This window comes from Penicillium rubens (genome assembly GCF_028828025.1).
Source record: "Penicillium rubens strain IBT 27055 chromosome Unknown utg000001l_segment0_segment0, whole genome shotgun sequence".
Taxonomy (NCBI): domain Eukaryota; kingdom Fungi; phylum Ascomycota; class Eurotiomycetes; order Eurotiales; family Aspergillaceae; genus Penicillium; species Penicillium rubens.
In genome coordinates this window covers 3,629,456-3,657,411 of record NW_026890599.1, presented here as the reverse complement: position 1 = coordinate 3,657,411, position 27,956 = coordinate 3,629,456, and the positions used below count along the sequence as shown (strand labels likewise).

The window sequence follows — 27,956 nt, the reverse complement described above, 5'->3', positions numbered from 1 at the left end:
ATCCCCCCAATATGACCGTGACAAGTCAATCAACTCCCTTTGGCAAGCCGATGCTGAAGCATTGGATGTTCGATCCCGCCTATAAGAACCTGAACCATGGATCATTCGGTGCCCATCCGATTCCTGTTAAGGACGCACAGCGTGCGTTCATGGATCTCGCCGATGTGCAGCCAGATCCATATATCCGCAAACAGCACGCTGAGTATCTGGATACAGCTCGTGAGGCTGTTGCAAAGATCCTCAACGCTCAGCGAGACGAGTGTGTTTTTGTTAAAAATGCGACAACAGGCGTAGCGACTGTACTGTATAACTTGGCTTTCCAACCAGGTGAGGCACTCATTTACTTTGAGCCCGTCTACGGTGCTGTTGAGAAGGGTGTTGTCTCTCTACAGGAGCATACCTCTTTGCAATCGCGAAAAGTGCCTTTCCAGTTTCCCATCCCCGAAGATGAGCTGGTAGGCCGTTTCCGCGAGGTGATTCGCCAAACTCGTGAAGAGGGACTCAAAGTCCGGGCCAGTGTCTTCGACGCCATTGTCAGTAATCCGGGTGTGCGGTTCCCCTTTGAACGCATTACTGCAATTTGTCGTGAAGAGGGTATCTTGAGTATCATTGACGCTGCGCACGGCGTTGGGAACATCCACCTCGATATGGAGAAGCTACAGCCTGATTTCTTCGTATCAAATTGTCACAAGTATGAACCATCCCCCATCATCCTACTTTTAAATAACTTAAGAAACCCTCGGATATTGACTCGGCTTCATAAAGATGGCTCTACACACCCCGTAGCTGTGCTGTCCTTTATACTCCCCGACGTAATCAACATCTACTGCGCAGCACCATGCCAACATCTTGGGGATTTATCCCAGCGCCAGACTCTCCCGAGACTAGGGCTTCGGTGTTGGAAGACCCCAATTCTCCAGTGACAAAGACTGCCTTCGAGCAACTGTTCGAATTTGTTGCCACCAGTGATGACTCCGCGTACCTCTGCGTTCCGGCAGCGCTGAATTTCCGCGCCGAAGTCTGCGGAGGCGAGGACGCTATTATTGCCTACAACCAGCGTGTTGCAAATGAAGGTGCAGATGCTGTTGCTGCCATTCTCGGTACTGATGTCATGCAAGAACCTGATCTGAAGCCTGGCCAGGAGAGCCGTATGCGCCAGTGTGCCATGACTACGGTCCGGCTTCCTATTGCTGTGGCCCCGGCCGGAAAAGAGGGCGAATCCTCGGACCATACTGCTTTAGTTGTTTTGTCTGAGGAAGACGCCCCCAAGGCATTTTCTTGGATTCAGACGCAGTTGCTGGGCAAGCATAACACTTTCCTGCCAGTTTTCCGCCATGGCCCTTGGCTATGGACTCGTCTGAGTGGTCAGACGTACCTGGAGACAAGTGATTTTGAATATGTTGGGGTTGTCTTGCGTGACCTTTGTGAGCGGGTTGCGAAGAAGGAATTCAAGGCTTGATCTGGGGGCCTGTACTTAGCACTGATTGAGTAGCAATAATTGCAAATAATTACTACATTCATAAAGTGATTCATTTGAGGGCCAGGAGCACTTACCAGGTTAAAGCTAGACGGGTCATACTGCCTTCACCTCCAAGGGTACCAAGAGAAGGTCCGTAGAGTCCATACCGATGTATGAACGACAAAGGGAACCGCCCTTCATAACAAACTCGAGCCAACCTATACGTTCCATGCAATGCAATCTAAGATGGGATCCGAGATTAAATACTATTGCTCGTTCGTGAAGGAATTTGATTTTTGGCAAGGGATACATGGCAAAATATGTTATCTTTCTTCCGCTATACTAGAAGCGGGTTGTGCATGTTTTTCCTATATACCATCGTCAGTCCCAAGGTCCTCTAAACCATGTGCCTTATTCAAAAACATACCAAAGTTATCATGCCTGTCGCAAAGGAATTCGAAGCAGCCAATATCAATAGCAACCTAAGAATGTGGCCAAACCATTTTGCTACTAGTATATGCACGTATGAATAGATTTAGGTCGTGTACGATCGGCACACATGTAGTATACCACCACCTACTTACTGATGGCTTAGGAAAAGTGAGAGAAAAAGAGAGATAGAGAGTAGAGACAAAGATAACGCCCTCGGATGCTCCGACAATAGAAAAGAAATCGCCAACGGCCAATGAATCATCAGATCCCACACGAAGAATATACATAGGTGGTTATACTCCAGAAAGACACTCCTTTCGGCTGTGATGGCATTTTCAGGCCACGCCAATCTTCAACGGACGTCTATCGTCTTCTGGCTCCCTTAACCACCAGACTACCAACCACACCCGCGACGAGAGCCAAGCCACCCACAATCGCAACGCCCACCAGGCCCTCCTTGGCGACTTTATCGTCAATGAGTGACCCAAGGCTGGCAGCCTGGAGGTTTGCGGGCTCCTTCTCTAAGAGCAAATCGTTGTATCGGCGAGCTTCGCCGTAATTGCCTAGCTTGAAGTTGCCGAGGGCTAGATAGTAAAGGCATTCGCGTCGACGCTCCGGAGCTCCGCGGAAGATCTCTGAAAGGAGGCGAACACCTTCTTGCTGCTCGGAACGGATGTTGGATTTGATCAGACCCTGTAGCCAATACAACCCCCGCATAGGCGGGGAGTGCCGGTTAGTGCGGGAACGCTTGATCAAGGCTGGATAAACCATACCCATGCGTAGTTGAACTTTGTCTGGATCCCAACATAGTCGCCTTCTTTCTCATATTGCGCTCTCAGGACCTGTAGCTCGGCGGGTTTCAAGGGACTGCGTCGGTGGTATTTAGGTTAGTTTTTACGGCTCCGGTATTTTCTTTCGGTGGTTCATTCGCGGAAAACAAACCTTTCCGCATCAGCGGCATCTGGAGCGACGAGGCAAGTCAGTTTTCAAGCATCAGGCATCAGTCGGAACAAACCACCTACATGGAAGGTTGGACATGGCGAGATAGGGATGTGATGGCTTTTAGACCGAGAGATATTGACCAGAAGGAGAGTTCCAACGATTTGATAACGGTTTGTCAAGAGTAAGAGTCGTAGTTGCGCCGGGCGAGACGGTAAAAGCGAGGACCGAGAAATCACAAGCGCAACGTCACTTTGCGGAGGAGCAACATATGTGGCGGTGCTGTGGCTGTTGCTGCCGCAACAAACCCCAAACAACCGTCTTTCCACCTTGACATCTATAACCACCGACACCATGTTGCTCGACGAGGACCCTGGAACTGTATGTACTACTCCATTTACTCTAATAAAGGAATTTACTGACGGTTTCAGCTCATTCACCACACGATCGGGAATTTTAACATCCACCCCGATAAACAAGCCGTCACACGCATCAATGACTCGCTCGCAACCCTCCAGCAATCGCGCGATTTGCGCATTCGCGAGGCCGAGGCGGCCATGCGGAAACTTTCACGACACCTGAATTCCCTATCTACACAGCATGAAGAAGCCGTCGCCGTGCACGACTCGGGCAAACACGCGGCGGAGATAGTGGAGTTAGACACCAAGAAGTTTCGCATCGCCAAGGCTGCATCAGAACTAGAAATTGAAAGCGAACGGCTGGAGAGCGAGCTAGAGATTCTCAAGGAAAGACTGGTCGACCTAGAATCCCAGGGTCTCGAGGGCGACGAAACAACGCGGCGCGAGCGTGAGGCCGATGATGCGACAATGTGCGTTCCTGTCCCGCGGGCTTGGATTGATACTCGTGCTAATATCTACCTAGTCTACGACTCAAGATCTTCCGCTCTCTCGGTGTTGATATCGAGCCCGATGAGGCGGGCAATTTCAACCGAGCGGTCATTCGCAATAGCCGCAAGGGCGATGTTCATGTCGTCAATATCGACCCAAAATTCTCCCGCTTCTTCTACGCAAATTACTTTTGGTCAACGATGCAAGGATGATTATTACGAGAGATGGTTCTGTGGGCGTCTATCCTCTCTGGCGTTATTTTTGGAGGCTGGAAGCCGTATCTTTCTACCGCTGTTGGTGTTTCTATACCCTTGGATTATTTTCTGTCATGAATCATGCAATTATTCTTCATGCTTCCCAGCCATATGGCAGCCTGAATATAGCATATTCTTCAGGTAGTAGAGCGTTCACTCGGATGCCGGCTGCTGTTGTATCCGCTCTTGTAAAGCTTGAATAACCTTCTTCCGCTCTGCGTCCGATATTGTCTTATCAAGCAATTGAGCAGAAACGTCATGCGGTAGGACCCTTTCCGCAACATCCAGCAGCTCCCCCTTCTGGATTTCCGACAAGTTCATACCCCAGGATGCGACCCATTGCTCGGCGAACTCGATAAGCTGTTTCTCCACCTCATCCATATGGGGGATATCGCATCCATCCCAGGTCAATACCATTTCTTTTGTAACCGAGCCAGAATCGGCACCTTCTGTGGTTCCATATCGCGTTTCCACACCTAGAAGGCCAACCCCAAGTTCCTCTGCACGGGCATTCCAAAGTGCCTGCTTTAGGGTCCCGTCCCGTTCGATCATCATCCAGAACAACGGGTATGCGCTCCGAGCTAACGTATCACGAACACCTTTGGTTGCCTCGCGTGGGCTCACCAGTACACCAACCGTCTCGCCGGTGCGCCACCCGACAGGCGCCTGGCGGAATGTTCCTTCTAACTCGCGGACGACATTAGGGCCCAGTTTGGTCTTTAGTGATTTACATTGCACCAGTACGCGAAGTGCGCGCTCTCGCTCGCGCTCCGGGAGGTGCCAAGTGCCAACAAGATCGATGCCGGCGTCGTCGCGACCGCCGATGCGATCGAGGCTTAGCGCATAACGACGTAAGGTTTGGAGAACTGTATACTCGTACAGTGTGCCGACATGTACTGTACTCGTCACTGGAAGAGAAGTATGGTTCGCGTAAGAGAGAAATGTCGTCAGGTCATTGTGGTGTTGCGAGGGTGGAGCTGGGGCCGAGGGGAGTTTGAACAGGCGGCGAGTGAAGGGTGTCAGCTCATGACGGACCTGGGAGCTGGAAAAGCAGCGGCAGTTATTTTGTCTGAGTCTCAAGGGAGAGTATCCGGCAGCAAGGCCATGGTGCAGTCGCAACAGGCGCATTGAGTGATGTGAGAATGAAAAGCCCGCCTCACCGCATTGGAGCTCCTCTCCGCATTTGCTCCGCTTCTTTCGCTCGACCAGACATTCTGCTTTTCTTTCTCAAGCGACTCCAAGCTTCTTTTATTTTACCTTCGAGTCACTATCATGGCCGATATTCTCACGCAGCTCCAGACTTGTCTGGATCAGGTAAAATCCACTTCCCCGAAACCTACATCAAACGCTTGCTTACCATACGAACAAAAATAGCTCGCAACACAATTCTACGCAACACTTGGCTATCTCACAACCTACCACGACAATGCCCCCACAACACCACCGCCTAATGTCCCAGACGCAGCACCAGCCCTAGCCAAAATCATCAAGAACAAGTCATCACCACCAGTACCAGCATCCATCGCAAACAAGGCCGGGGGAGCAGCGGCCGTTGCAGGAAACGCATCACCCCCGCTTGCGCCTCCTCAACAACCTGGAGCCGCACCAGCAACAGCACCAGAAAACCAAGATCCCAACCTTCCTCCCGCACCAGACTCACCCCGCACATTTGCGAGCCGGCAGCGGGAACTTGCGCGCGATCTTATTATCAAGGAACAACAGATCGAGTACCTCATCTCTGTGCTTCCTGGGATTGGCGCCTCTGAAGCTGAGCAAGAGGCCAGAATCCGGGAACTTGAGACAGAGCTTAGAGGCGTCGAGAAGGAGCGTGCTGCGAAAGTCCGGGAGTTGAAAAAGTTGCGGACACGGCTGGAGGATGTTCTCGGCGCTGTTGCTGTGGGTATCCATGGGGATGAGTACCCTCGAAAGTGATTGTACATGTGCTCAGGACTATACCCATTTACCTGCAATTTCGGAGTCATAGGAAACAGAAAGGACTGGCGCGGGTTTTCGTTTTCTTGCTATATTCACGGCGTTATGTGATGGGCATATGAATAAGTCTCACGAATACCAAATGATGGCATCATTGTACGGTCCCAACATCACAAGGATGACCCTAGTTTTGGAAGTATAACTGGATTCATTGAAGTCTGCAATCTACTGTATAGATATGTCTAACGCAATGAATGCACGAGAAAGAAAAATATTAAAACGATTCCCATGGCTACAACAAGCGAGCCCGTGTGAAGCGTGCTAACCTGCTAACCTGAGCCGTAAAAGGAAGAATAGAAAGCAAACTCCCGGTAGATGACCATGAGGATCAAATCTTGGAAGATGTAATGATAAATACTAACGCCTCTCCTTTTCCGGGTATCATAAAACGAAACCAGCCACCGAAATTGGGGCAGAAATAAAAAAGCAAAACGAAAACCGAAAACCAGAAAAATCAAATGGAAAAAAAAAAGAAAACGCAGGGGTGGATGAGGAACCGAAGGATGGCAGCATGCAAAGCTGGGACGAGAAAAACAAAAGAGAAGAGAAATTACTTGAAAAGATTGCGGTATTCACGCATGCGAGCCTCCTGGGTCTCTCGCTTGTCTTGCTTCACGCGATTCAGGCTCGTGTCAGCCATCTCTTGCTTCTTCCTGGCAAGGTCCAGTATCTTCTCCTCAATGCTGCCCTTCATGATGAACTGGAAGGTTTGAACGGGCCGAGTTTGACCAAGACGATGAATACGGTCAATCGCCTGAGCGACGGCAGCTGGGTTGTACTGGGGCTCCATGATAAAAACACGCGAGGCAGAGGTAAGATTCAGGCCCACACCACCGGCACCAATGGTTGCCAGAAGAACTTTGATATTGTCGTTCTTGGCAAATTCCTCGAGGGCCCTTGTACGTGCTGCAAGGGTCATGGTACCATCAAGGCGGGTAAACCCGTCAAGCCCATTGTTTTGCAAGGCGATCTCAATGAGATCCAGGTGCGAGGTCCATGCAGAGAACACAACACTCTTGATAGGCGACTGGCCTTCGAGATTCTTGCTGTCTTCAACGCTTTGCTTCAGGTAGTGAATTAGTGCAGTGGTTTTGGTATGCGGTCCTTCGTATTCGCCCAAATTCTTGCCCAGCTTGCGGGTTTGCCGATCACGTTCCTTTTGGGCCTCATATTCTTCAAAGCCAGCAGGTGTGATGGTCGAGTACTTCATGTTGATCCAGCCGTCGCACCTGGGGCAACGGGTCTGGTTGTCGGGATACGAATCAAATGCGGGTTTCCAACCAGAGAAACAGCTGGGGCAGAAAGTGTCATAGCAGGGTAGGGCAATGGCCATCGGAGAGTCACGGGCGACAGCTCCCATCGAATTCAGAGGTTCATCGAGTTCCCGATTACAATTTCCACACCGGGGGGTGGAGGCTTGCTGGATCAGGGCGAACATCTCATATGCCTTCTTGTCTATGGCTGCTGGGGTTTCGTCCGGTTCGCCCTCCTCCAGGTCGATTGCGTCGTTAACGGAAAATCCCTTGGCCCTTTCCCGGTCTGACACGTCAAGAAGCTCTTTCCCATGTGCACTGACTTGACGGAGAATCATCATGGCCTTCAAAACATGGTGATACATCCGGCCACCAATCTGGCGTTTGTCCTCACCAGCAATGACACTCATCATCACATTTGATTCCGCCTTGAAGAAATCATGCAATTGCTGTTCTTGCTCGGTGAAATTTAGAGTGATGATTTTGTCTTCTCTGGGTGGCAGATCAATTTTGTCCTTGACGCGCCGCAACGTGAATGAATCCACCAGAACCCGCAATCTGGCAAGTACGTTAGGGTCACCATTTTTGACCGGGCTACACACATGTTGGGAAAATTGGCTTCGTTGATCGTAAGGGGCAATCCGCAAAAATCTGGTCACGGATAGAAGATCTTCCATGCGGTTTTGGATTGGGGTTCCGGTAACCGACCACCGACGCTCAGAGTTGAGCCCGAGGATCGCCTTGGTCTGTGCTGTATTTTGTTCTCTGATGACATGAGCTTCATCGAGAACAATCCGGAACATGTTCATTTTTGTCAAAGGGCTAAGTTTTCCACTTTTGGCGCCACGCCCCGAGATCTCGCTGAGAATGGTGCTGTATGTCGTGATAACGATATCGTACTCCGAAAGTTCCTTGGAATCAGTGGTGCGCGATGGACCGTGAAAGACATAGTAAGTGACGGACCGTGGCTTAAGATGTTCCTTGATCTGTGTAACCCAGTTGCTCACTGCACTCAACGGGACAACTAGTAGTGTTGTCCGTGTGTTGCGAATTCCTGGAGTTCGGCGAACAAGGACAGGATCAGGAGCCATCTCGGTCCATTCTTCAGCTGATCCAAGCGATGACGTGATCAATGAAAGAATACTCAGAGTCTTGCCTAGGCCCATCATGTCGGCCAACAAGCCGCCTAGAGCCTCCTCGGGCTTTTGCTCTGAAATCATTCCAGTGATGATCTCACGGTACTGAGTCCTCCCATTGGGTGCACGTTCCATTCTCCACAATGAATTGTTGTCTTCTTCTTTTCGGCCAAATTTGCGCGGTTTTTCCTTCTCCGTCATAAACCAAAGGGCTTGTTTCTGGTGATGGAGCAATGGTGTGTTGATATGATGAGAAGGCTCCATAGTCGGAACGTTCGCGTTGGCGAGCTGGTCGAACATCTTCATGACTGCATCATTGGCCTCTTCGGCAGTTCGCGCTTCATATCGGACGGTTGACACAGGGCGAGACCGCCCAGAGTTGTTGGCGACAGCAAGCTGGCGTCGGGTCTCCGCGTGTGGATTGAACACTGCAGTTCCTTTGTCCACGGAATTCGGAGTTCCTAGCCAGACATTACGGTGAGATAGGAATTTGCCAACAGCCTCTGCATGCTTTCTCTGGCCGTAGATATTGAGGGTTGCACGCCATAGCGCAGAGGTGGGAGTCCAAATTTCTTCATTCGGCGAGGTCCTGCGGTAATCCAACAAGCCTGTCACCTCGATAATTTGAGTTTCGGAGTCCAGAAGCGGACACAGTCCTTGTGCTGTTTTAGGGTCAATTGTACCGAAAATTTTACCGTGGGGGTCTGCGACGTAAATCTGAAAATTGCCCTTCACCGGCTGGCGTCGCAGCTCTAATTTGATAGCTGGCCAAGCGTGCGAATAGTCGGTGCCAATGGAGGGTCCTGGTTTGGGGACTAAATGGGCGGTAATCATTGCGTTTTCGACTGTGCCGAAGCAGACACGCTGGGCGCTGAGATCCGTTGAACCGGTGCATAGGACGTCGTCATCGTCCTTAGGTGTTTCCACACCATCTAGAACAATATTAGACAAATTCAAACGAAATCAGGGGAAAGGGGTGAAATAAAGAACGTCATACCTGCTGTCAAATCAACCACGTTGGATGTAGTGGAAATTGGGCTTGATTTCACATCCTCCTCTTTCATCCACTTCCCAAGCCCACTATCCCCAGAGATCGAGACTGGCGCTTTCGTCACGTTCGGATTCTCTTCTACATTATGGTCGGTTTTTATTTTCTTTGTCGGTTGGTTCTTCCGCTTTTCAACCCCATAGACATTTTCGATCAAGTTGGGGCGGTAGGCGATGCTTTCGTCGTCACTCATTTCTCGGTGGCTTCTTTTCGTGTCGCTGTCGTTGTCTTCATCATGGGTGGTGCTGAACTGCACTGTCAGATTTGATTCTGGCTTCACAGCTGGGGTCGAAATTCCGGACGCCACACCTGGGGAGGTGTGAATATTTGGGTGACGAATGCCTTTAACGGCTGAGGTGCCTGCAGGAGCCATGGAAGAGGCAAAAGATGGTCCATTCCCCTGCTGTTTTCCTGGACCTTCCAAAAGTAAGCCTTGGGAATCCGTGGAGTCGAGAACCATGGGGTCTGTCGGAGTAGAAAGAGGGGATAAATTGTGGGAAGAAAGACTCGAAGATGGATCAAGCAAATGGGGAGGACAAGGGCAAAGAGACTCAGCTGGGCCAAGAGACTTTGTGTGCATAACCGGAGTATCCATCTGAGGGGCAGGAAAGACACAAGGTTCAGCTGGATGAATGATTTCCGTAGACATAAGCTGAGTATCCATTTCTGTGTCATGATGGACAGGAGCCTCCGGTGAGTCAAGGTCTTTGGACATGGCCGAGGTATCCGTTGTGTCCACGCAAGGGAGGGTAGAAACACGAGAAGAGGTACCAGGGGAACCAGGAGAAACAAGCGCAGGAGAACAAGTTATAGTCCCATATTTGTTCACGGGAGACTCGTGGGGCATAGCGGGACCATCCATGGTTGGCAAATCACTCGCTGGGGAAGAAGGAAGGGGAGGATTACCATCGCTTTGAGCTTGTCGTCTGGCACCCTTGGGATTCAGGAGCATTGCAGCGTGAGACGCCATAATGTATTATCTCTGATCGAAAAATCCGGGATAGGCTTTGGTCGGATTCAAGTTTGCGCGGTGCTGTGAAAGCGAACTGATGAAAGTTAGTTAATGGGAGAGGCAACAGGGCCGGTCATTCGTTTCACTTGCTGTTGATGGAAATCCAGGACCGCGTTCCTTCAGAATGGAAAGATTTATGTCCAAGCTTAAATTTGAGAAGTATTCGCAGCGGTCAGGTGGCGTGGAAGAGAGATTCCGATTTGCGATGGATTATCCGTCTGACTTGTCGTAGGTTTTGCTCGTGAGATCAGATCAACCAAGTCCAACGTTTTTGAGCCTTGGTATCAAGTATCAAATATCAACGTCGCAGCGGAGTGACAAAGGAAATGGTTTGGTCAACGAAAGGTAGGTCTTCCAGACGCGAGAGTCGCGAAATCTCTGGCGTCATTGAAAGTGAGAGATATGGAAGAGAAGCGCGGGCAACAGTAGTTGCGCTCTTGTCTCGGTCATCAACGTATATATCCTAGGAGAAGCCACGTCGTTTTGCTGGTCGCAATCCAGTCGGCGCCTTGTCGTTTGCCTCTTGAAGGAACCGTGATTAGGGCCGTCGGTAGCTCTTGTGTCGGTCGGGGGGAGTGTCCTTGAACTCGAGTGTTTCAGTCGGGGGTCTTCAGTTTGCGCGACTTTTTTGCTCGAGTTAGTCGAACGCTTAGTCGAGTCGTTGGAAACTCGAAATGACGAAGTTGTTGAAGTCGATGCCTCGGAGAAACCCGCCGATAAGGTCTTATCGGTGCGCGCGCTTACGGTTGTATTAGTGTGATGGAAGCTTGGAAACTTAGAAGTACTAAATGGAGGAAAGTTGAAGAGCTAAGTTCACTAAGCAAGTTGAAAATATAAGAGAGATAAAAAGTGTACATATATTGTATGCATCTAAACGCGTGACATGGGTATATGAGGACCCGAGGTCTCCACTGCTTAGTTACCCCCGGCCATTCTATATAGATTGTGGAGATTTATTGGATCTCGAGGCTTGACCTTTTTTTGGGTCTTCCATCCTTCGATGATACTTAAGGGTGTATGCTACATATGTACGGAGTAGTTATCCAAACATGAATTCAAATGTCGTCACGTTTATGGACTGCTTATCTGTTGGAGCCTAGCCCGGACGTGTTTGCGATGGCTAAAATGATGTCTCACAAAACAATGTCATGCAAGCAGTCAACGGAGTCTTAAGACTAGTGCGTCAACCCCCGACTTTATTTTCGACACTATAAGATAGTACTGGCTTGACTGAGGAGCACCAGAAGCCGGTTATCCTATCACCCTAGGCTGGTTTGGGATTTATATCTTGTGACATACTCCAGGGTCACATGCCGCTACTAGCTAACCTGGTCAGCATAGTTGACCCGGGAAAGCAGACGATGAAGGTATCATGGAATTAAGTCTCGTCGATATTCTACATGAGGCAGATCGCCCAATCAATGCGCCACAGCCCAAGGCAACCCCAACAGCCAGAGAAGGTCTATATACAAAAATCCCCAAATCATGAGCATGTCCAGCAAAGGACTCGTGTGAGATGTCACAGGAAAGAAAAAAAAAGCAGAGTCGAAATCGTGAACAGGAATTGGGAACCATTCCCGAAGGGCAGGATTCAACAAATACCCCGAAAAAACAACGCCGCAGAAGATAGCTGCAAATTAAATGGAAAAGAAGTAATGCAGGAATGCAGAAAGGTGAAAAGCGGCAAGGGTAGTACGACACACTCTAACCTTAGCACCAGGTGAAAACAGGATTTTTGCTCTTGACGGCTTCCAGGCGCTCGACAATCACCTTGCGCTGGTTGCCTTCCATGCCCTCTGCAACGGCATAGCCAAGGTCACCTTCGAGGTCATCGCTGCCAAAGGTGTTGACATTAGGAACGCGGAAGGGCACGGGACCACCGTTTTTGCGATGCTTGTGTTGGCGGGGAGGAAGTGAAGGCCATCCATCTAGAGAAGCTCCAGTGTTTCGGCCGCCGAAGTCATTTATAGTCGCAGGGCTACCGACAGAACCATCAGCACGTTCGCTGTCAGCGTCAGTTCGACCACGGGTGAGTTCGAACCGGTTTGGGTTGGGGAGGTCGCTTGGCGACGAATTCAGTCCCAATAAATCGTGTTGGGGGATTGGTTGGGAAGATGCGGATGCACCAATATCCATCTCTTCTTCATCAGGGTCATAATTCATAGATTGGTTCCTTTGCCTGTCTGCGGAAGGCGCGCGCATAGGAATAGCGACGGGGACATCAACCAAGTCATCCCATACACAGACTCGGGTCCGTCGAGTCAGCTCAAGCGGGCCATGATCTGGTTGCTTCAATGTCTCCACTACATTCCAGGCTTGACCTTTCATGACAGCGATTTGGCGAGCGAACATGCTCTCTTTGAAATCATCATCTTGCGCAAAGATACCTCGCAAGGCCATCTGTGTACCGCTCCACCAGGCTGTGGATGTAAGTAATGGAAGGAAATGGTCGCGGGTTCTCTGCGAGAAGGGTTGTCCGATCAAGGAAACTGGCAGGAAAAGCCAACCGAAGGGGAAACTGCGCCACTACAAGTCGTTAGTGCTGGAAAGCTGTAATTACGGGGATTCAAAAACTTACGGCGTCTGGGTGTTTCCATGGCCAGGACAGACTGTTGTCAATGGCACCAAGCTGGACAGAAGCTGACTGTTCCGATGAGGCTAGTGGAGTTCCCGTGCGACTGATAGCCATCATGGTTTCATGTCGTTTATAGGGGTGCGGGGAGGGACTGGGGGTGCCATTCGAATTCACGGAAACAGGACGAGCTGGGGGCATAAGCTCGTCTTCATCGTGCTTAGGCTGTGGCCCAGTTTGGTTTGGGGGCTCTGCAACGATAGAAACCTGCTCTGTCCCCCAGTCAATCTTGACCATCCAGTTGTCTAGACCTCGGTCGGTATTTCTCATGATATAATCTAGAATTACAAGTTTCTCCAACTCTTCGCGGAAGGATTGCTTGAGATTCTCGGTCCAGTAGAATCGGCGCTCGGCACTTTCGTCACGCGAACCGGCAGGCGAGGGCACATACCCCGGATCTTCGTCATCCTCGTCGTCTGACTGTGCCCCCGATGGACGACAGGCCTCGTTCCATGGTCGCTTCTTGCGCTTCGGGGCGTCCTCGGTGCGGAATCCGGTATTCGTCTGGTCAGGCCAGGGATGTTCCCGGAGGAAAACGTTGGCGTCCTTGAATCCCTTGAGGAAGACTTGGAAACTGCCAGCCTTGGGAGGCAGAACTTTCTTGCCTTTCCACGCTTTTCTTCGATCCCAGAAATCGTAGAAGAACGATTTCGAGGACAGTCGGACAATACCGGTGTACGGAACAAGGTTCGTGCGCAGGCGGGCATCAAGAACGTATGCGGCGGCTTCGGAGACGTATGATAGATTGGGAATAAGACACGCGCGTCCGAAAAAGCAGGGGAACAAGTTGCGGTGAATCCATTTTGTCCATTTAGGGTTTCGTGAAGCGTACGGCTCTTCGTCCTTTGGCTTGAACACACCCACTACTTTCCCTTCAGGGTTCCGAGCAAAGTAGCTGCCCGAGCTTCCTTGTGAAATCATCCGAGGATGTACGTCCATTTCAATCGCAAGCCGCACACTTTCAATAATATCCTCGTACTCGGCGCGAGCCCGCCGTTGCTGACCCTCAAACTCATCTGACTCGAGGGCCTCGGCGCTCACGGGGGTAACCCCGGGAGGTGCCTGAAAGACTGAATGGTAAATCTCCAATTTCTCTTCCTCATAGCTTTTCCCCTTGACACGGTTGATCTTGAATTTAGAGGCAATTTCGTCCGCCCACTTTTCGAGTCGCGCATTGATAGCCTTGATATCTACCCCAGAATTCCGACGGCCTCGATGGAAGCCACTGTGTCTGCGTCGATGGCCTGGGGGAGTGTGGAGACCCGACGCCTGCATCTGGGCTCTGGATGAGACGGGGGCGTATCGGGGAGCGGAGGTGGAAGCTACTGAGAACGCGCCGATATCGTCATCTTCGGAGTCATCGTGAAGATAGCCTCGTTCTTCTTCGGCCTGGGCGAGTCGGGCATATCCCGAGGTGGCAGGACGTGTCTTCGACATTGTGATTGAGGGTGATTTGATCTATGAAAGATGAAAACGAGCAGATTACCCGCAGGAAAAGGAGAGGAAGACCGGCAAAAGAACGAAAGGACACCAAAAAGAGGTTACTCCATCACAGATAAGAGAAGAGAAGGACAAGACCGCTGGATAGAATAGAGAGTTGACAGAGTGAAGGCAGCTGAAATAAGTGTCACCTATGTCCACGGGTCCGGACGCCCAAGGGGGCGTCCTGAAAGTATGGTTACGGTTAATTTACAGGGGCGGTGGCGTAATAGGTGGGCAGTATGCACCAAATTGCGTGAGGTGGGCAGGTCCACCTTGTTAGTAACCATAATACAATTACGCACCGCCACACACTTTCTCCACCCCCCTAAATCGAAAGGGGTCTTGGATGGATGGATGCATCGAGTGTTATGTGTTAAAGAGTCCTGAAACTGGCCAGAACCGCAATTGATCACCATATGGGTCCCCCTCTATGACGAATTGGGATATTCAGGGGATGGCAACTCCCATATATTGTATATGTTGTATACGGTCAAATGTTGGTAGAATCCGCCACGCTGGCAAATATCCGCTCTGGTGCAGGGAATTTTATACGCATAAAACCCGTCTAGGAGTTGATCGCCCCGTAAGCAAATCAGATAGTGCAGAATGAACTGATTGTCGCGTCTCCTGATATCAAGAGGCTGGGGGCATAGAATGAAGAGGCAGAACAGAGCAGATTGAACTGAATACATTCTTTGCGAGACAAAATATCAAAAGTTGACGCCCCTGACATGCCGTATTAAATAATAGTTGATACTGGGGCAATCGTTATCCCGATTGTTATTATCGCGTCTTATCGTCCATCTCGATTCTGAATCTTCTTTCAACCCCTACCCTCATATATCCTCGGCCATCATGTTGTTAACTTAAGACTTCATTCCTTCTTATTGTTACTTCTTTAGACAGAATAATTGTCGGGAAGCCTAATCCTCCCCCTTCTCTCCGGTATAGAGAATCATCGCTGGAGAATTGCTAAGGAATTGTCTTGATATATACCCATTGAATCCGAGTCCTGTTCCAAGTCCATTGACCCCAATCGCATTCGTCGCGCAATTCGATTGACACCTACGGTTTCTCCTGCAATTCGGTCTAAGGCCGGATTTCAATCGACACCTACATCTCCCCTCCACGGTGGCTTCCACCCTATATCGGGCGTCGCCCATCGACCCGGCTCTCAAATCTGGTTCTTCACAGGAGCGTGAGTTCCCTTACGACTTGTCCGCCGACAATTCTTCTGCCCGTCACGCATCCAACGGGTCCACGCAGTTTTCTACAACACTACCGGATATCAAGAGTGTGGCAAAATTTGGTTCAGGCGAGAGCGACGGATACCCAGGCTCTTCTGTTAGCACCTCGCTTCCTGGACTTGCAGCCCTGGCTTCGGTCGCTTCAGCACCAACCTCTAATCTTCGGTGCGTCCATACCCTACACTAATCCTGAATGGAAACCACTCGTGGACCTTTGGGCGATCTATCTTGTTTGCGTAATCTTCAATCTGGGCCTGGGAGAGCAGTAATCTGGCCCCTCATAAGAATTCGAATCAATTGGCTAATTCATATATTTTCCCTTCCATTTTTTTAGTTCATCTAGTGATGCGAGTATGAGTATGGCAAATATGACCTATGCTACATCATCACCGGCAGCTACGACAGGAGGACAAGGGAGTGGACCTGTAAGTGTGAAATACAACATATATGCCTTATGTGAGAAACTTGTTATCGCGCTCGAGGTCTTATCTCTGGGGAGTTATCTAAAGTCTTGGCGCCACTCGATCCGTGCACCCGCTTTTTCCCTTTCCTTATCGACTCAAATCTCTCACAATCTTATCATCCTCTTCTTCTTCCCAACTTCCATACTCTCATAATGGCGACCACATTGACTGACGATAAGCGACCTCAATTGCAGCCTGTTTGCCAGAATTGCGGCACCTCTACCACCCCCCTGTGGCGTAGGGACGAACTCGGTTCAGTCCTTTGCAACGCATGTGGACTCTTCTTGAAACTGCATGGCCGACCTCGTCCGATAAGCTTGAAAACAGATGTGATCAAAAGTCGCAATCGCGTGAAGACCGGCCAAGGCCCTAAGCGCAAGGTGAGTTCGCGATCAAAAATTTTTCCTCGTCGTCCCCTGCCCCCAAGTTCCACCTGTCTTAGATAAGAAGAACATGCGCTAATCGAGATTGTGACTCCGTAGTCAGGCGGCCCTGTTGATACCAATGGTATCCCGCCACGATCTGAGGCTGGGACCCCTCCCCTTGGGTCGCATGGATACCGTCGCGCGTCGCGCAAGATGTCCTCGGGTCATTCGGATCGCTCCAACTCCCCCGTTTCCCGGACCGAGACACCTGGATTTGGCTCGATGAACGCGCACAACTCGAACATCGCGCCGCAGCACATGTTTGACAGCGTTACCCTGGGTGACAGCATGAACTCTTCCAGCGGCCTCCCCTCCCGCCAGATGCGCCAACCTTCTCCCTCGGCAGTCGACCGCCAACTCGATTCCCCCCACACATTCGAAAGTCTCCTGGCCCTCAACACATCCCTTAAGACACGCGTCAGTGAACTCGAGTTCGTCAACGAGCTCTTCCGCGGTCGCGTTACGGAACTCGAACAAAGTGACGCTAGCGCTCGTCGATCGGAGATGATTGTACGAGACTCCGAGGTTCGTCTGAGACGGTCTCTCGAGGATGCTCAGCGTCGCGAGGAGGATCTCAAGCGTCGTGTTAGCGATCTCGAACGCCAGCTTGGTTCTGGCAGCGCCGGCGACGCCGAGTCCGGCGAGCCACTCGCAAAAAAGATCCGGCTGTCGGATGTTGTGGAATCTGGCGAGGATGTGCAGGTCAAATCTCCCAAGAGCGTTTAGGTCTTGCGGTACCCTGCTATTTCCGGCCCTTTCCCATCCTGCTTATTCATTCCATCATCGGTCCACGGGTAGTACAAGCTTATGAGCTACATTACGCTTGCTGGTCATCCTCCAACCTCTGATATTCTTGATACCCTTCATGGCTCCTTCGTCATCACTGGCTGGAACTTTACCCAAAAAAAGCTACTATTGAACGGTCTCGATTTTTCTTCCTTTCTTGTGTTCGGATGTTCCTCCAAACGTCTTGTTTTAATTTGCTTTTCTTGCGGTGTTCTGTACGAAATCTTCACTATGCTTCTAATACAATACTTGGTCCCTATCCTTCTCTTCTTCCAGAACTCGAGCGTCCGGAAGATCGATGGGTAGCTGATCCAACTGAGAAACGGCTTGTCGTCTGGGTGTTTTGCCTGGGATGTTTCTCTCAAAGTGCTAGTTGGTGCTTGCAATCATCTTTTTTCAGTTTGCTGCTTTGATAGAGCTTGCAACCGTTTTTGATTGCTTAGGCCAGCTTTGACAGGTCTGCGGGCCGGGTTTTCTGTTCTTTTTCTTTTGTTTGATTTAAACGAACGTTCTCGCTTTCTGCGTTGTGATATTCCACATGTACGTTAGGAGGGAAATGAAAGTGCCATGCAGAATCTTCAGCTCGTAGCAATCTTAAGAGCTTCTTCGTATGCAAATACGGGAGGAATAATTGAAGCATACATGTATTCGCGACTTAAATCAGAGCGAGGCCGAAAACTACTTCGACAACTCGAATACCTAATAGAGCATAATCTTGGAATCTTCAAATGTACAGTAACGAAATTGACCGGGTCCTGGCCCATGGAAGGATTATTTAAAGAAAGCACGTCAGACACAAAGCACCAAGTCTATAGAGGAACAGTACATCATGGGTATACCAAATTAGGACACCAGCTCAAGAACATCCATCATGAAATGTACTCTATGAGAAGTCATAACAAATCGCAAAAATACCAAGGCAAATATGCAAGCAAGAAAGCAATTCATAAGCCCCTGCCTGCCATGCAGGTAATACTGCACGTAGATGATCCGACGTGATGGAAAAAGCGCCATCCAACTTAGGCGAGTCGGTGGTCCAGCTTCTTGCTCATGACATTGTTAATGTTCCTCTCGCGGACAATGGCCCACAGACAAACAGCGATACCAAACAAGCCGGAAACGAAAGTCATGAAATAAGCTGAGCGGTAGCAGCCCAGTCCATCAGGACACTCGCGGTCGCCATCGTGGCCGACTACAGAGTGCCCATCATAGATGCTACCGTATAGCAAATTGAAAACGTTACCACTGAACACTGGGGCAAGAGTCATGACCCCCCAATTCTGGGACAGGCCGCCGATGCCGAAAGTGTGAGCGGTTAGGGAAGGGAAAACACCAAACAGGAAGCCGTAAGCGATTCCAGTGAAGCCTGATACAACGATCAGGCTGTTCGGGTTGGAAATGGTCGTACCGGCGAGCTGGGTCAGGGTGAAGACTACCGCCGACAAGAATAGACACCAGATGCGGGACATGCCGAGCTTCTTAACCAGCAGGTCAGAGCCGATGCCGCTGAATAGACGCCCGAGGAAATTGCCGAAGGAAAGAATGGATACGTGCATGACCTGGCGGTGTTGGATGAACAGGTCTGTTGCACTATCGTCGTAGTATAGCCACAGGGCCTTCACGCTGTTTCCGATGTTATTGATGGTCATCAAGCCGATACCGGACAAGAGTGCCATGGTCAAGAAGAGTTGCCAGAACTCGACTTTGCGGAGCATGGCGAGACCTCTGATGTCAGTTTGATGCGCCTCCACGGCCACTTCATCTAGGAAGTCATCGTCAAGTGTATCGAAAGAGGGACGCGGCCGGTCGTTCTTAGACACCAAGGTGGCAGTCTCGTCGTCGTTGGCGAATGCTCTGCCTTGAGAGTTCGAGGCAACTGAGTGCGACCGCGCATGCGCAGGGTACTGCTCGTTCTCAAAAGCAGTAGAGCCCTGTAGTACGGAGTCCTCTGGCACAGGTCGAAGGTGGCTGGATTCATGAGCGTCGTGCGGAACGGACGAGTATGGCTCGCTGGCGAGGATACGAAGGAACGGAATCGAGGCAAAGGACAGAATCGAGGTTCCGAGGGCTAGAAGCAAAAGAAAATCGCCGGTATCGTCCTTGAAAATGAGAGTCGACAGATTGGACCAGAATAGCGCGCTCAGTCCAAAGGCGGCCATTGGGAAAGCGGTTGCTGTGCCACGGTGTTCAGGAAAGTTGGATGCCGCTAGAATCATTAGGTTAACTCTATCAAGCAGAGTCCTTGGTGTAAGGTGTAACATACCTGTTTTAATGGAACCGCCAAAGGCAGAGCAACCGCCCATACCAGTAAGGAAAGCGAAGAGACATAGGAAGACAACCGGCATCGATCCTTGGCCATTATCATATGCTACAATTATTAGAGCTGCTTAATTCCGACAAGGTACAATCAAGACATACCCATATAGATTGGGAAGTAACCCAGGCCCAGGCAAATAGAGCCGATGAGCGCGACAAGCCGAGGACCGCGGGCATCTGTCAATAATCCCATTGGAATTCCCATAGCATACATCCCCAGGTTCCCCGCGACACCCTAGAGGTTGTTAAGATCGGCTTCCCGGCACGAGACATGGGACAACTTACAATAAAGTTGCTCTCTGTCGAAGAGAGCTTCATGCGCTGCGCGAATTGCGGCGCCCACGCGGAGTATGCATACTGACATTGAGTTAACCTTGATGGTTCTGGATGGGGATAAGACCGGAGATATCACGCACATTAGTTCCGCATGAGAGGGCGACCAGCGTCCCCGCAATGACGGAAATAATCCGGGCAGTTCGGTGAAGAGAACCAGACATTATGTCGTTTCTCTGCGAGTGCTTCTGGTGGATATCTTGTGAGACAAGTGTTTTAGCGGCGGGAAGGATTGATTAGGCCCTAGACAGATGTGAGGCCGACGCTGAGAGAAACATCGGACCCGAAATGAAGGACAGAAAGGGCAAAAGGAGCGAATGAAGTTATATATGTAGGAAGAATTGAGCGAAGAAGGCCGGGAGTTTTCAGGAGCGTAGACTTAGGTAACGACTTGGAGATGATCCCGGAGGCCGCGTGGTCGGAACAGCCGTCAAGCAAGCGCCAAGGAAAGTTTGCTCCACGTCAACTGATTTACAAATACGACGGAGAATTGAATTGATTTTGTAAAATGGAAAGGAAAAAAAAGAAGAGGAATGGAAATGTTGCAAGGGATATGTCTTAACTCCCACGTTGCATTGGTTGATAACACATCTCAAGATTATGAAAATCCGTCCAATCCGGAACCTTCTGTGCGAATCGGGACTCGTCATAGTTCGACTCCAAATGTGTTACTCCACGATAAGGATGTTAATATTAAATGTATTAAATGCTCTAAGGCATCATTTAGTGCCTGATTTACTATTACGTTCCAAGTTTGCTGACTTGTATCCTCTGCCCTATAGTACATATATGTATCTGTAACCTCTATATATTTTACAGGTTTCTAGGGCTTTGCTTTCTCCATTAATTACCCCCGAATTCATTGTTTGAGCGCATAGAACGGTTTCCAGAATGATAGAGATGACTCAACCAGTTGCTTCTTTCTTTAATTAGGTCTTGATAGGCCGTGTATCTACATAGATGTCCTCGATCTGTCCATATCCTACCATCTCATATGACAATTATCTCTCATAGTTCATGCCTGAGCTTTGCTCTCTGTCTTAAGATAATCAATAGATAATCAATCTTCAACAAAGGGTTTCCCAGCACCCAGCAACTAGCTTAAATGCCATACTAAACAAACTTGTTCCTTTAGAGCCCGTCTAATGCTATGAGAAATCCAATCTTTTGATGTGGAGGGTCATGCTGGATAGCGGGGGTGGAGAGTCTAATCCCAAATGGGCAGGACAAAAGAGGCCTGGCACGTGATATATTTTCGGCCTAGATATATTACGTAACGTCCATGACGAAGGCGGCCTCAGGTGATGATCTTCAATCCGATCACTTGCCTCTCCGCACCACTCTCGATTCTGGATCCAGGTTCACTTCTAAGGTTGTACATTAGGACCAGATCAGTGCGTTATATGATATCTGCACTCCCAAGATGGGTGCCCTCCTTTCCATTCCGCTTATGGCCGTCCCGAGTGTTGGTACAGTATGTTGTCGCCTACCACTTCCCTCGTTTCACAGATAGCTAACATGCATTTCTCGCTCGACAGCTCTTGACGGTCGCGACATCATGCTGTGGAGCGGCGACATGCTCTGCGGTCTGCAGCGCTTGCGGAAAGTTTCAAAACAGGTACCATCTGTCAGCTGCCTAGTGCGAAGAACCTCAGACTAACAAGGACAACAGTATGGCGACGAGAATCGCCTATGCCTTCATCCTTTTGATCAACTCCATAATCTCCTGGATTATGCTCACACCATGGGCTCTGAAAAAACTGCAAAATTTGACGCTGGATTATATGGAGATTCGTTGCGACGGGAAGGAATGTCACGGCTGGGTCGCGGTCCATCGTATCAACTTCGCACTCGGCCTCTTCCATTTAATCTTGGCTCTTTTACTTCTCGGGGTTAAAAGCTCGAAAGATACTCGCGCTGCTCTCCAGAATGGATACTGGGGTCCGAAGGTCATCCTCTGGGTGGCCTTTGTCGTCATGTCATTCTTTATCCCCGAACCCTTCTTCTTCGTCTATGGCAACTACATCGCCTTCTTCTGCGCCATGCTGTTCCTGCTTTTGGGTTTGATTCTTCTGGTGGACCTTGCGCATTCATGGGCCGAGCTCTGCCTGCAGAAGATCGAAGACAGCGACTCTCGTGTGTGGCGCGGCCTGCTCATTGGTTCGACCCTCGGCATGTACTTGGCATCTCTCGTCATGACCATATTGATGTACATCTTCTTCGCAAACAGCGGTTGCTCTATGAACCAGGCTGCTATTACCGTATGTATCCCTCTCACGAGGAATTTGGTGCTCAACTGACTCGTCGCAGATTAACTTGGTCGTGTTTTTGATCATCTCATTCGTTTCCGTTCAACCAGCAGTGCAAGAATCGAACTCTCGCGCTGGACTAGCTCAAGCCGCAATGGTCACTGTCTACTGCACCTACCTCACCATGTCTGCCGTTTCGATGGAACCGGATGATAACCACTGCAACCCCCTCATCCGGTCCCGCGGAACTAGAACCGCTACGATCGTTCTCGGTGCGATTGTCACTATGTTGACTATCGCATACACCACCACACGCGCTGCCACTCAAGGAATTGCCTTGGGATCGAAGGGTGGCCACAGCTACATCCAGCTGGGTACGGACGACAACGAGCACGGTTTGGTGACCCAGCAACCAAACGCCCGTCGGGAGATGCGGGCTGAAGCTCTCCGGGCCGCTGTCGAGAGCGGCAGTCTTCCTGCCAGTGCCCTGGATGATAGTGATGACGAGGATGACTATGACACCACGAAGGACGACGAGCGTGCTTCAACCCAGTACAATTACTCGCTTTTCCACATCATCTTCTTCCTCGCCACAACATGGGTGGCCACTTTGTTAGTCCAGGGACTAACACTGGAGACCACGACGGATTTCGCACCGGTGGGCCGCACATACTGGGCCAGCTGGGTGAAGATCGTTAGCTCCTGGGTCTGCTATGCTATCTACCTTTGGACTCTGATTGCGCCTGTTGTAATGCCGGATCGCTTCGGTGTTTATTAGTTTTTCTTTCGTTGATGTTGCGCGTTAACAGCGATATTGTTGCTCCCGATTGTCCATTTTGATTTATATCCATAATAGCAGTGCCATACAATTTGCAAGTGAATATATTCAGATCTTGTGGCGCAAATAAAACTGTCCTTGGGTAAAGTAGAACAGGGGCGTCATCGAATGTATAGGCGGCCCGCCGTGGTCTTGGCAAATCCACGCGTTAAGTGAGACGCGTGCCAACCCGTGGGCTTTATCCTCCGCAGACATCATGGGATGAAGATGGCCACGATCCAAGCCATCGAGGCCCGCTCGGTATGAAATCCGATGTCTTTCCACGGAGCCTTGATCTGACCAGCGTATTAATCAGGTACACCAAATCCAATCGGGTCAAGTCATCGTTGACTTGTGCTCCGTCGCCAAAGAGCTTGTCGAAAACAGTCTGGACGCCGGCGCAACAACGATTGGTGAGTGAATGAAATTCTGGATATGGTCTGTGACACATTTTCTGATGATTTCGAGGGGTTCAGAGGTCCGATTTAAGAATAATGGACTGGACCTAATTGAGGTCCAAGACAACGGCAGCGGGATTTCGCCGGAGAACTATGAGAACGTCGGTAAGCTACCACTTCCTTCTTGCCACATTGCGCTCAAGCTGATTCTCCATCTATCCTAGCGTTGAAACACTATACCTCTAAATTGTCGTCATACGATGACCTCTCGAGCCTGCACACCTTCGGTTTCCGAGGCGAAGCGATATCCTCACTCTGCGCGTTAGCCGACTTCCACATCGTCACAGCCCAGGAAAAGCAAGTTCCCCGCGCGAACCGACTCGATTTTGAACAATCTGGGAAACTCCGGAAGACACAGATCGTGGCTGGTCAGAAAGGAACGACCGCATCAGTAGAAGGCATCTTCAAGCGGCTTCCAGTGCGTCGGCGAGAACTGGAGAAGAACATTAAGCGGGAATACGGGAAGGTTCTGAATCTGCTGCACGCCTATGCGTGCATTAGCACCGGAGTCCGGTTCAGCGTCAGGAACACTGTTGGCAAGACACGGAATGTGGTGGTCTTTTCTACAAATGGAAATAAGACTACCAAGGAGAATATTGCCAATGTGTATGGCGCGAAGACATTATCGGCCCTTATATCCCTTGATCTAGACCTGGAGTTTGAGCCTTCCGCAGCTACGAAGCGGGTTGGCGATGATCAACCGAGTAAAATCCAGGTCCGAGGCCATATCTCACGTCCTGTATTCGGCGAGGGCCGTCAGACTCCGGATCGTCAAATGTTCTTTGTCAACTCGCGGCCATGTGGCTTGCCGCAGATTCAGAAAGCTTTTAACGAGGTTTACAAGTCGTTCAATGTCTCGCAGTCCGCGTTTATCTTTGCGGACTTTCAGATGGATACAGGCGCTTACGATGTCAACGTTTCGCCTGATAAGCGCCAAATTTTGCTTCATGACGCGGGGGCTATGATTGAATCGCTCAAAGGTTCACTTGCGCAACTCTTTGAGGATGCGGACCAAACTGTGCCGCAGTCATCTGTCAAATCTAAGCCCTTACCAAAACAGCAACCACTAGCATCACTCCCAGGATTCGTCACTGCTCGGGAGCTGAGCGAAAGCGGTGGGCTTAGAAGTCCAAGTCAGGACCGGACGAAAGAAAGCTCAGTGGAGACTCCGGGGGCTAGTCAACAGAGTGCGCTTCAGCGCTTCACGAGCTCAGAAGCGGGCATGGGAAGTGCGCAAGCTACCTCATCTCCTGCTCGGTCAATGAGAACACCCCGCACTGCGACCAATCGCTCTTTGATGTCGACGCCAGCCCCAAGTGAGCTAGAAACCTCTACTGCGGCGATCTCTGACGATGAACTTTTCGTCCAAGAAGGCGCCCAGGAGGAGCCTGAGCCAACCGCTCTCTCCGACGAACCATCATCCCAGCCACCAGTCCCCGACGAGACCCCGTCCCGCACTCGTGGAGACCCAGAAGAAATACCCAACATTGTCCAAAATGCCTTCGATAGAATGCGTCCACGACGAGAACCCGCCGAACTGGCTACCATCACTATCGGAAACCGAACCATAACGTCTATGGTCGGTAGTGGTCCTCCACGGAAACGAGTCTCAGCAGATCCGCCTCTAACGACAGAGCCGCCCCGGCGGAAGAGACGGATACACACACCATCACGGCCTAATATCTTCGGTGAACATATGAAAGCATTTGCTGCGCCTGGGTCGCAGCCGCACGAAGCAGCAGCAGAAGATGATGAAGATGAAGACGAAGAGGCCTCCGCTAGTGAAGGTGGCCAGATTGAAGAAGATGGAAGTGCCATTTTGAGTGAGATTGAGGATACACAAAGTGCTGAGCAAGAGGCCGAAGATGAGGGCCCTCCTCCACTCGAGGATGCCGACTATGTTCCCGACCAAGGTGCAAGTCAATTAGAAGTTGAAAACACTGAGGCAAAAGACAAAGAAACTTCCGCAGATGAGAATCTCGATGATGCTCAGAAGAAGGCGCAGGAAGAAGCTACAGTTCAGCGGCTCATTCATGAAGCTGAGGAGACTGCTATGCTTCCCCAAGAAAACAGCGCGAAACGTGCAAAGAAGATGAGCAAGGGTGCTGCACATCGCGACGCAACTATACAACTTGTCGGCACGGTAGACGGGTCTATATCACGTCTCCAATCTCAATTCATCACATTGCAGAAGACCCTCCAAGCGGGCACGAAGAAGACGAAAGAGGAAGCAACTGATCTTGGCGAGAAAACCGCCGAGGACAAGCTTTCCTTGACTGTAAGCAAGAACGATTTCGCCCAAATGCGCATTATCGGCCAGTTCAACTTGGGCTTCATAATTGCAGTCCGTCCAGGAGAAGACCACGATGAGCTCTTCATCATCGACCAGCACGCCTCTGATGAGAAGTTCAATTTTGAGCGCCTGCAAGCTGAAACTGTGGTGCAAAATCAGCGACTCGTCCGTCCGCAACGCCTCGATCTTACTGCCGTTGAAGAAGAGGTTGTCCTTGAGAATCGTGTCGCCCTTGAGAAAAACGGGTTCCTCGTGACTGTCGACGAAAGCGGCGATGAGCCTATCGGCCGTCGATGTCAACTGGTCTCGTTACCGCTGAGCAAGGAAGTGGTATTCGGCGTACGCGACCTGGAGGAACTCATCGTGTTGCTGTCAGAGTCAATTTCAACGTCAAATGAACTGTCAGTACCACGACCAAGCAAAGTGCGTAAAATGTTTGCTATGCGCGCTTGTCGCTCAAGTATCATGATTGGAAAGACCTTGACGAGCCGACAGATGGAACGAGTCGTTCAAAACATGGGTACTATCGATAAACCGTGGAATTGCCCCCATGGTCGACCGACCATGCGGCACTTGATGAGTCTGGGCCAGTGGGATGAATGGAATGAATTTGAGGAGACCGAAGGCCTCGACCCTTGGAAACAATACTTGGAAGAAGAAGAAGACGAAGAAGAAGACGAAGAATAGTCAATAGCGATACCCTGTGCGTTATATAGATGTATAACAAGAACAACCCAAATGAACAAAGACCTGAACCATCACCACCATCGCAACCACCCTTTCGCCGGCTGATCCAATTTCTTCCCATTAGCATCAATATCAACATGCCCATTTTGCCCATTTGCATTGCCATTCTCCAAATCCTCATTCAGTTCCGCATCGCCATCTCCCCGCTCATCGGCATTCTCACTCTCATGACCCCTCTCAACAACATCCATCATATCCTCTAGGGCCAGCAAATCACGCTCAATCATCTCCGCCCAATTTTGCACATCCCCAATCTCCTTTAAGCCGTCGCGCGTCTCATCTGCGAATCCAACCCACTGCTGGTTCTGCCGCGCTAGTCGCTGCGTATTCTCCGCTAGCTCGGCTTCTTGTCTTTCCAGCACCGCCGCGTTGGATTGAATGTTTGCTGCGCGGTCGCGAAGCGGCGCTTCGAGATTCGTTCCAACGGAGTGAAGCGTGGCGGTGAAGGCTGCCAGCGCTTCTTTTTGTCGTTGGTCGTCTGTTGTGTTCGCTGGGTCTGCGGTTGGATTTGGGTTTGGGTTTGATTGCGGGGTGGGGTTATCCATGGTTCTTGGCTGTCTATTTGGTTCGGATTTTGGTGGGGTTGTATGTGATGATATTTGGAGAGACGATCCAGAGATAACTTGCTTAGGATCTATTGGTCTTCTCTTAGTCTCTTCGTATTCTTTGGACCTCTCGTTATGATATACAAAATCTGTAAACAAAAGATCGACAACCCCACCCGGCACATGTCATCTCTGCTGGCATCCGTTCCCCGCCCTACACGGTGATTTGTCGATTTGTGTCTCTGATCACTCTGTCTTGATCTTAAAGACTGTAATTTTCAGTTTCTTGGTTATGCTTAGCTTACGAAGAGGGTGTGCATTTACTTAATATATCACGACCAAATTGGTAGGGATAAGAAGAAGAAAAAGTATGCCTTGGCCCAGATGGCCGGGAAGTCTGGGTTCTAGAATACAGTGCGCAGAATACAATGATAGAGGAACCTTGGCAATAAATCATAGGTTCGTACAGTAGGGTTCTGCTCGGAGAGACATGGTGAAAGCAGCCTCTTGACTTTAGCTGCTGTTCCCTAGTTCCCTATTGATAGAATCGCAGAATTTGCCTTCTTGGGCTTCTCCTCGCACCCGTGTAATAACTTCACTAGCCCAGGTTGCATTTTCACCGATCAGCATAGGCTCCCTCTCTTTGAGCGAAGCCGATGGAGGCTTCGAGTCCCCAGAAGTTGCCAGCGAAATTATCGAACGGAAATGACCTTGGGAAAACAGATAGCTGTGCTTGAAACCACATATTTCCGTAAGATGCGTCTTTGTGACTGGTCTTCACTGTCATTG

General features: G+C 50.2%; 12 protein-coding genes across 12 annotated transcripts; 6 read left to right on the top strand and 6 right to left on the bottom strand.

The window, feature by feature from the left end:
- Window positions 1-11: 11 nt before the first annotated feature.
- N7525_001428 (putative aminotransferase family protein (LolT)) lies at window positions 12-1,459 on the top strand (the record flags this gene model as incomplete). The annotated part of the gene is made up of 2 exons (XM_002557926.2): window positions 12-691; window positions 766-1,459. 2 exons carry the CDS (start codon window positions 12-14, stop codon window positions 1,457-1,459), a joined length of 1,374 nt encoding a protein of 457 aa, XP_002557972.2.
- A 795-nt stretch (window positions 1,460-2,254) lies between these two features.
- N7525_001427 (mitochondrial fission 1 protein) lies at window positions 2,255-2,929 on the bottom strand (the record flags this gene model as incomplete). Its single annotated transcript, XM_061211893.1, has 4 exons — window positions 2,255-2,584; window positions 2,665-2,758; window positions 2,834-2,852; window positions 2,914-2,929. The coding sequence occupies 4 exons, from the start codon at window positions 2,927-2,929 to the stop codon at window positions 2,255-2,257; spliced, it is 459 nt and encodes a 152-aa protein (XP_061071119.1).
- Window positions 2,930-3,184: 255 nt separating this feature from the next.
- N7525_001426 (kinetochore Spc24 family protein) lies at window positions 3,185-3,890 on the top strand (the record flags this gene model as incomplete). The annotated part of the gene is made up of 3 exons (XM_061211892.1): window positions 3,185-3,211; window positions 3,262-3,659; window positions 3,713-3,890. 3 exons carry the CDS (start codon window positions 3,185-3,187, stop codon window positions 3,888-3,890), a joined length of 603 nt encoding a protein of 200 aa, XP_061071118.1.
- A 195-nt stretch (window positions 3,891-4,085) lies between these two features.
- On the bottom strand, window positions 4,086-5,060 carry N7525_001425 (uncharacterized protein; the record flags this gene model as incomplete). Its single annotated transcript, XM_061211891.1, has 1 exon — window positions 4,086-5,060. The coding sequence occupies one exon, from the start codon at window positions 5,058-5,060 to the stop codon at window positions 4,086-4,088; it is 975 nt and encodes a 324-aa protein (XP_061071117.1).
- A 144-nt stretch (window positions 5,061-5,204) lies between these two features.
- On the top strand, window positions 5,205-5,864 carry N7525_001424 (med21 domain-containing protein; the record flags this gene model as incomplete). The annotated part of the gene is made up of 2 exons (XM_061211890.1): window positions 5,205-5,246; window positions 5,307-5,864. 2 exons carry the CDS (start codon window positions 5,205-5,207, stop codon window positions 5,862-5,864), a joined length of 600 nt encoding a protein of 199 aa, XP_061071116.1.
- Window positions 5,865-6,474: 610 nt separating this feature from the next.
- On the bottom strand, window positions 6,475-10,331 carry N7525_001423 (DEAD/DEAH box helicase; the record flags this gene model as incomplete). The annotated part of the gene is made up of 2 exons (XM_061211889.1): window positions 6,475-9,245; window positions 9,311-10,331. 2 exons carry the CDS (start codon window positions 10,329-10,331, stop codon window positions 6,475-6,477), a joined length of 3,792 nt encoding a protein of 1,263 aa, XP_061071115.1.
- Window positions 10,332-12,083: 1,752 nt separating this feature from the next.
- On the bottom strand, window positions 12,084-14,442 carry N7525_001422 (1-phosphatidylinositol 4-kinase LSB6; the record flags this gene model as incomplete). The annotated part of the gene is made up of 2 exons (XM_002557930.1): window positions 12,084-12,899; window positions 12,952-14,442. The coding sequence occupies 2 exons, from the start codon at window positions 14,440-14,442 to the stop codon at window positions 12,084-12,086; spliced, it is 2,307 nt and encodes a 768-aa protein (XP_002557976.1).
- Window positions 14,443-16,350: 1,908 nt separating this feature from the next.
- N7525_001421 (putative GATA transcription factor (AreB)) lies at window positions 16,351-17,349 on the top strand (the record flags this gene model as incomplete). Its single annotated transcript, XM_002557931.1, has 2 exons — window positions 16,351-16,578; window positions 16,681-17,349. 2 exons carry the CDS (start codon window positions 16,351-16,353, stop codon window positions 17,347-17,349), a joined length of 897 nt encoding a protein of 298 aa, XP_002557977.1.
- A 1,079-nt stretch (window positions 17,350-18,428) lies between these two features.
- N7525_001420 (uncharacterized protein) lies at window positions 18,429-20,222 on the bottom strand (the record flags this gene model as incomplete). Its single annotated transcript, XM_061211888.1, has 5 exons — window positions 18,429-19,615; window positions 19,673-19,777; window positions 19,828-19,960; window positions 20,011-20,082; window positions 20,142-20,222. 5 exons carry the CDS (start codon window positions 20,220-20,222, stop codon window positions 18,429-18,431), a joined length of 1,578 nt encoding a protein of 525 aa, XP_061071114.1.
- A 1,259-nt stretch (window positions 20,223-21,481) lies between these two features.
- Window positions 21,482-23,085, top strand: N7525_001419 (serine incorporator domain-containing protein; the record flags this gene model as incomplete). Its single annotated transcript, XM_002557933.1, has 4 exons — window positions 21,482-21,532; window positions 21,597-21,676; window positions 21,731-22,319; window positions 22,369-23,085. The coding sequence occupies 4 exons, from the start codon at window positions 21,482-21,484 to the stop codon at window positions 23,083-23,085; spliced, it is 1,437 nt and encodes a 478-aa protein (XP_002557979.1).
- Window positions 23,086-23,346: 261 nt separating this feature from the next.
- On the top strand, window positions 23,347-26,562 carry N7525_001418 (ATP-binding mismatch repair protein PMS1; the record flags this gene model as incomplete). The annotated part of the gene is made up of 4 exons (XM_061211887.1): window positions 23,347-23,385; window positions 23,441-23,537; window positions 23,601-23,687; window positions 23,747-26,562. The coding sequence occupies 4 exons, from the start codon at window positions 23,347-23,349 to the stop codon at window positions 26,560-26,562; spliced, it is 3,039 nt and encodes a 1,012-aa protein (XP_061071113.1).
- A 71-nt stretch (window positions 26,563-26,633) lies between these two features.
- On the bottom strand, window positions 26,634-27,167 carry N7525_001417 (uncharacterized protein; the record flags this gene model as incomplete). Its single annotated transcript, XM_061211886.1, has 1 exon — window positions 26,634-27,167. The coding sequence occupies one exon, from the start codon at window positions 27,165-27,167 to the stop codon at window positions 26,634-26,636; it is 534 nt and encodes a 177-aa protein (XP_061071112.1).
- Between the last annotated feature and the right edge of the window lie 789 nt (window positions 27,168-27,956).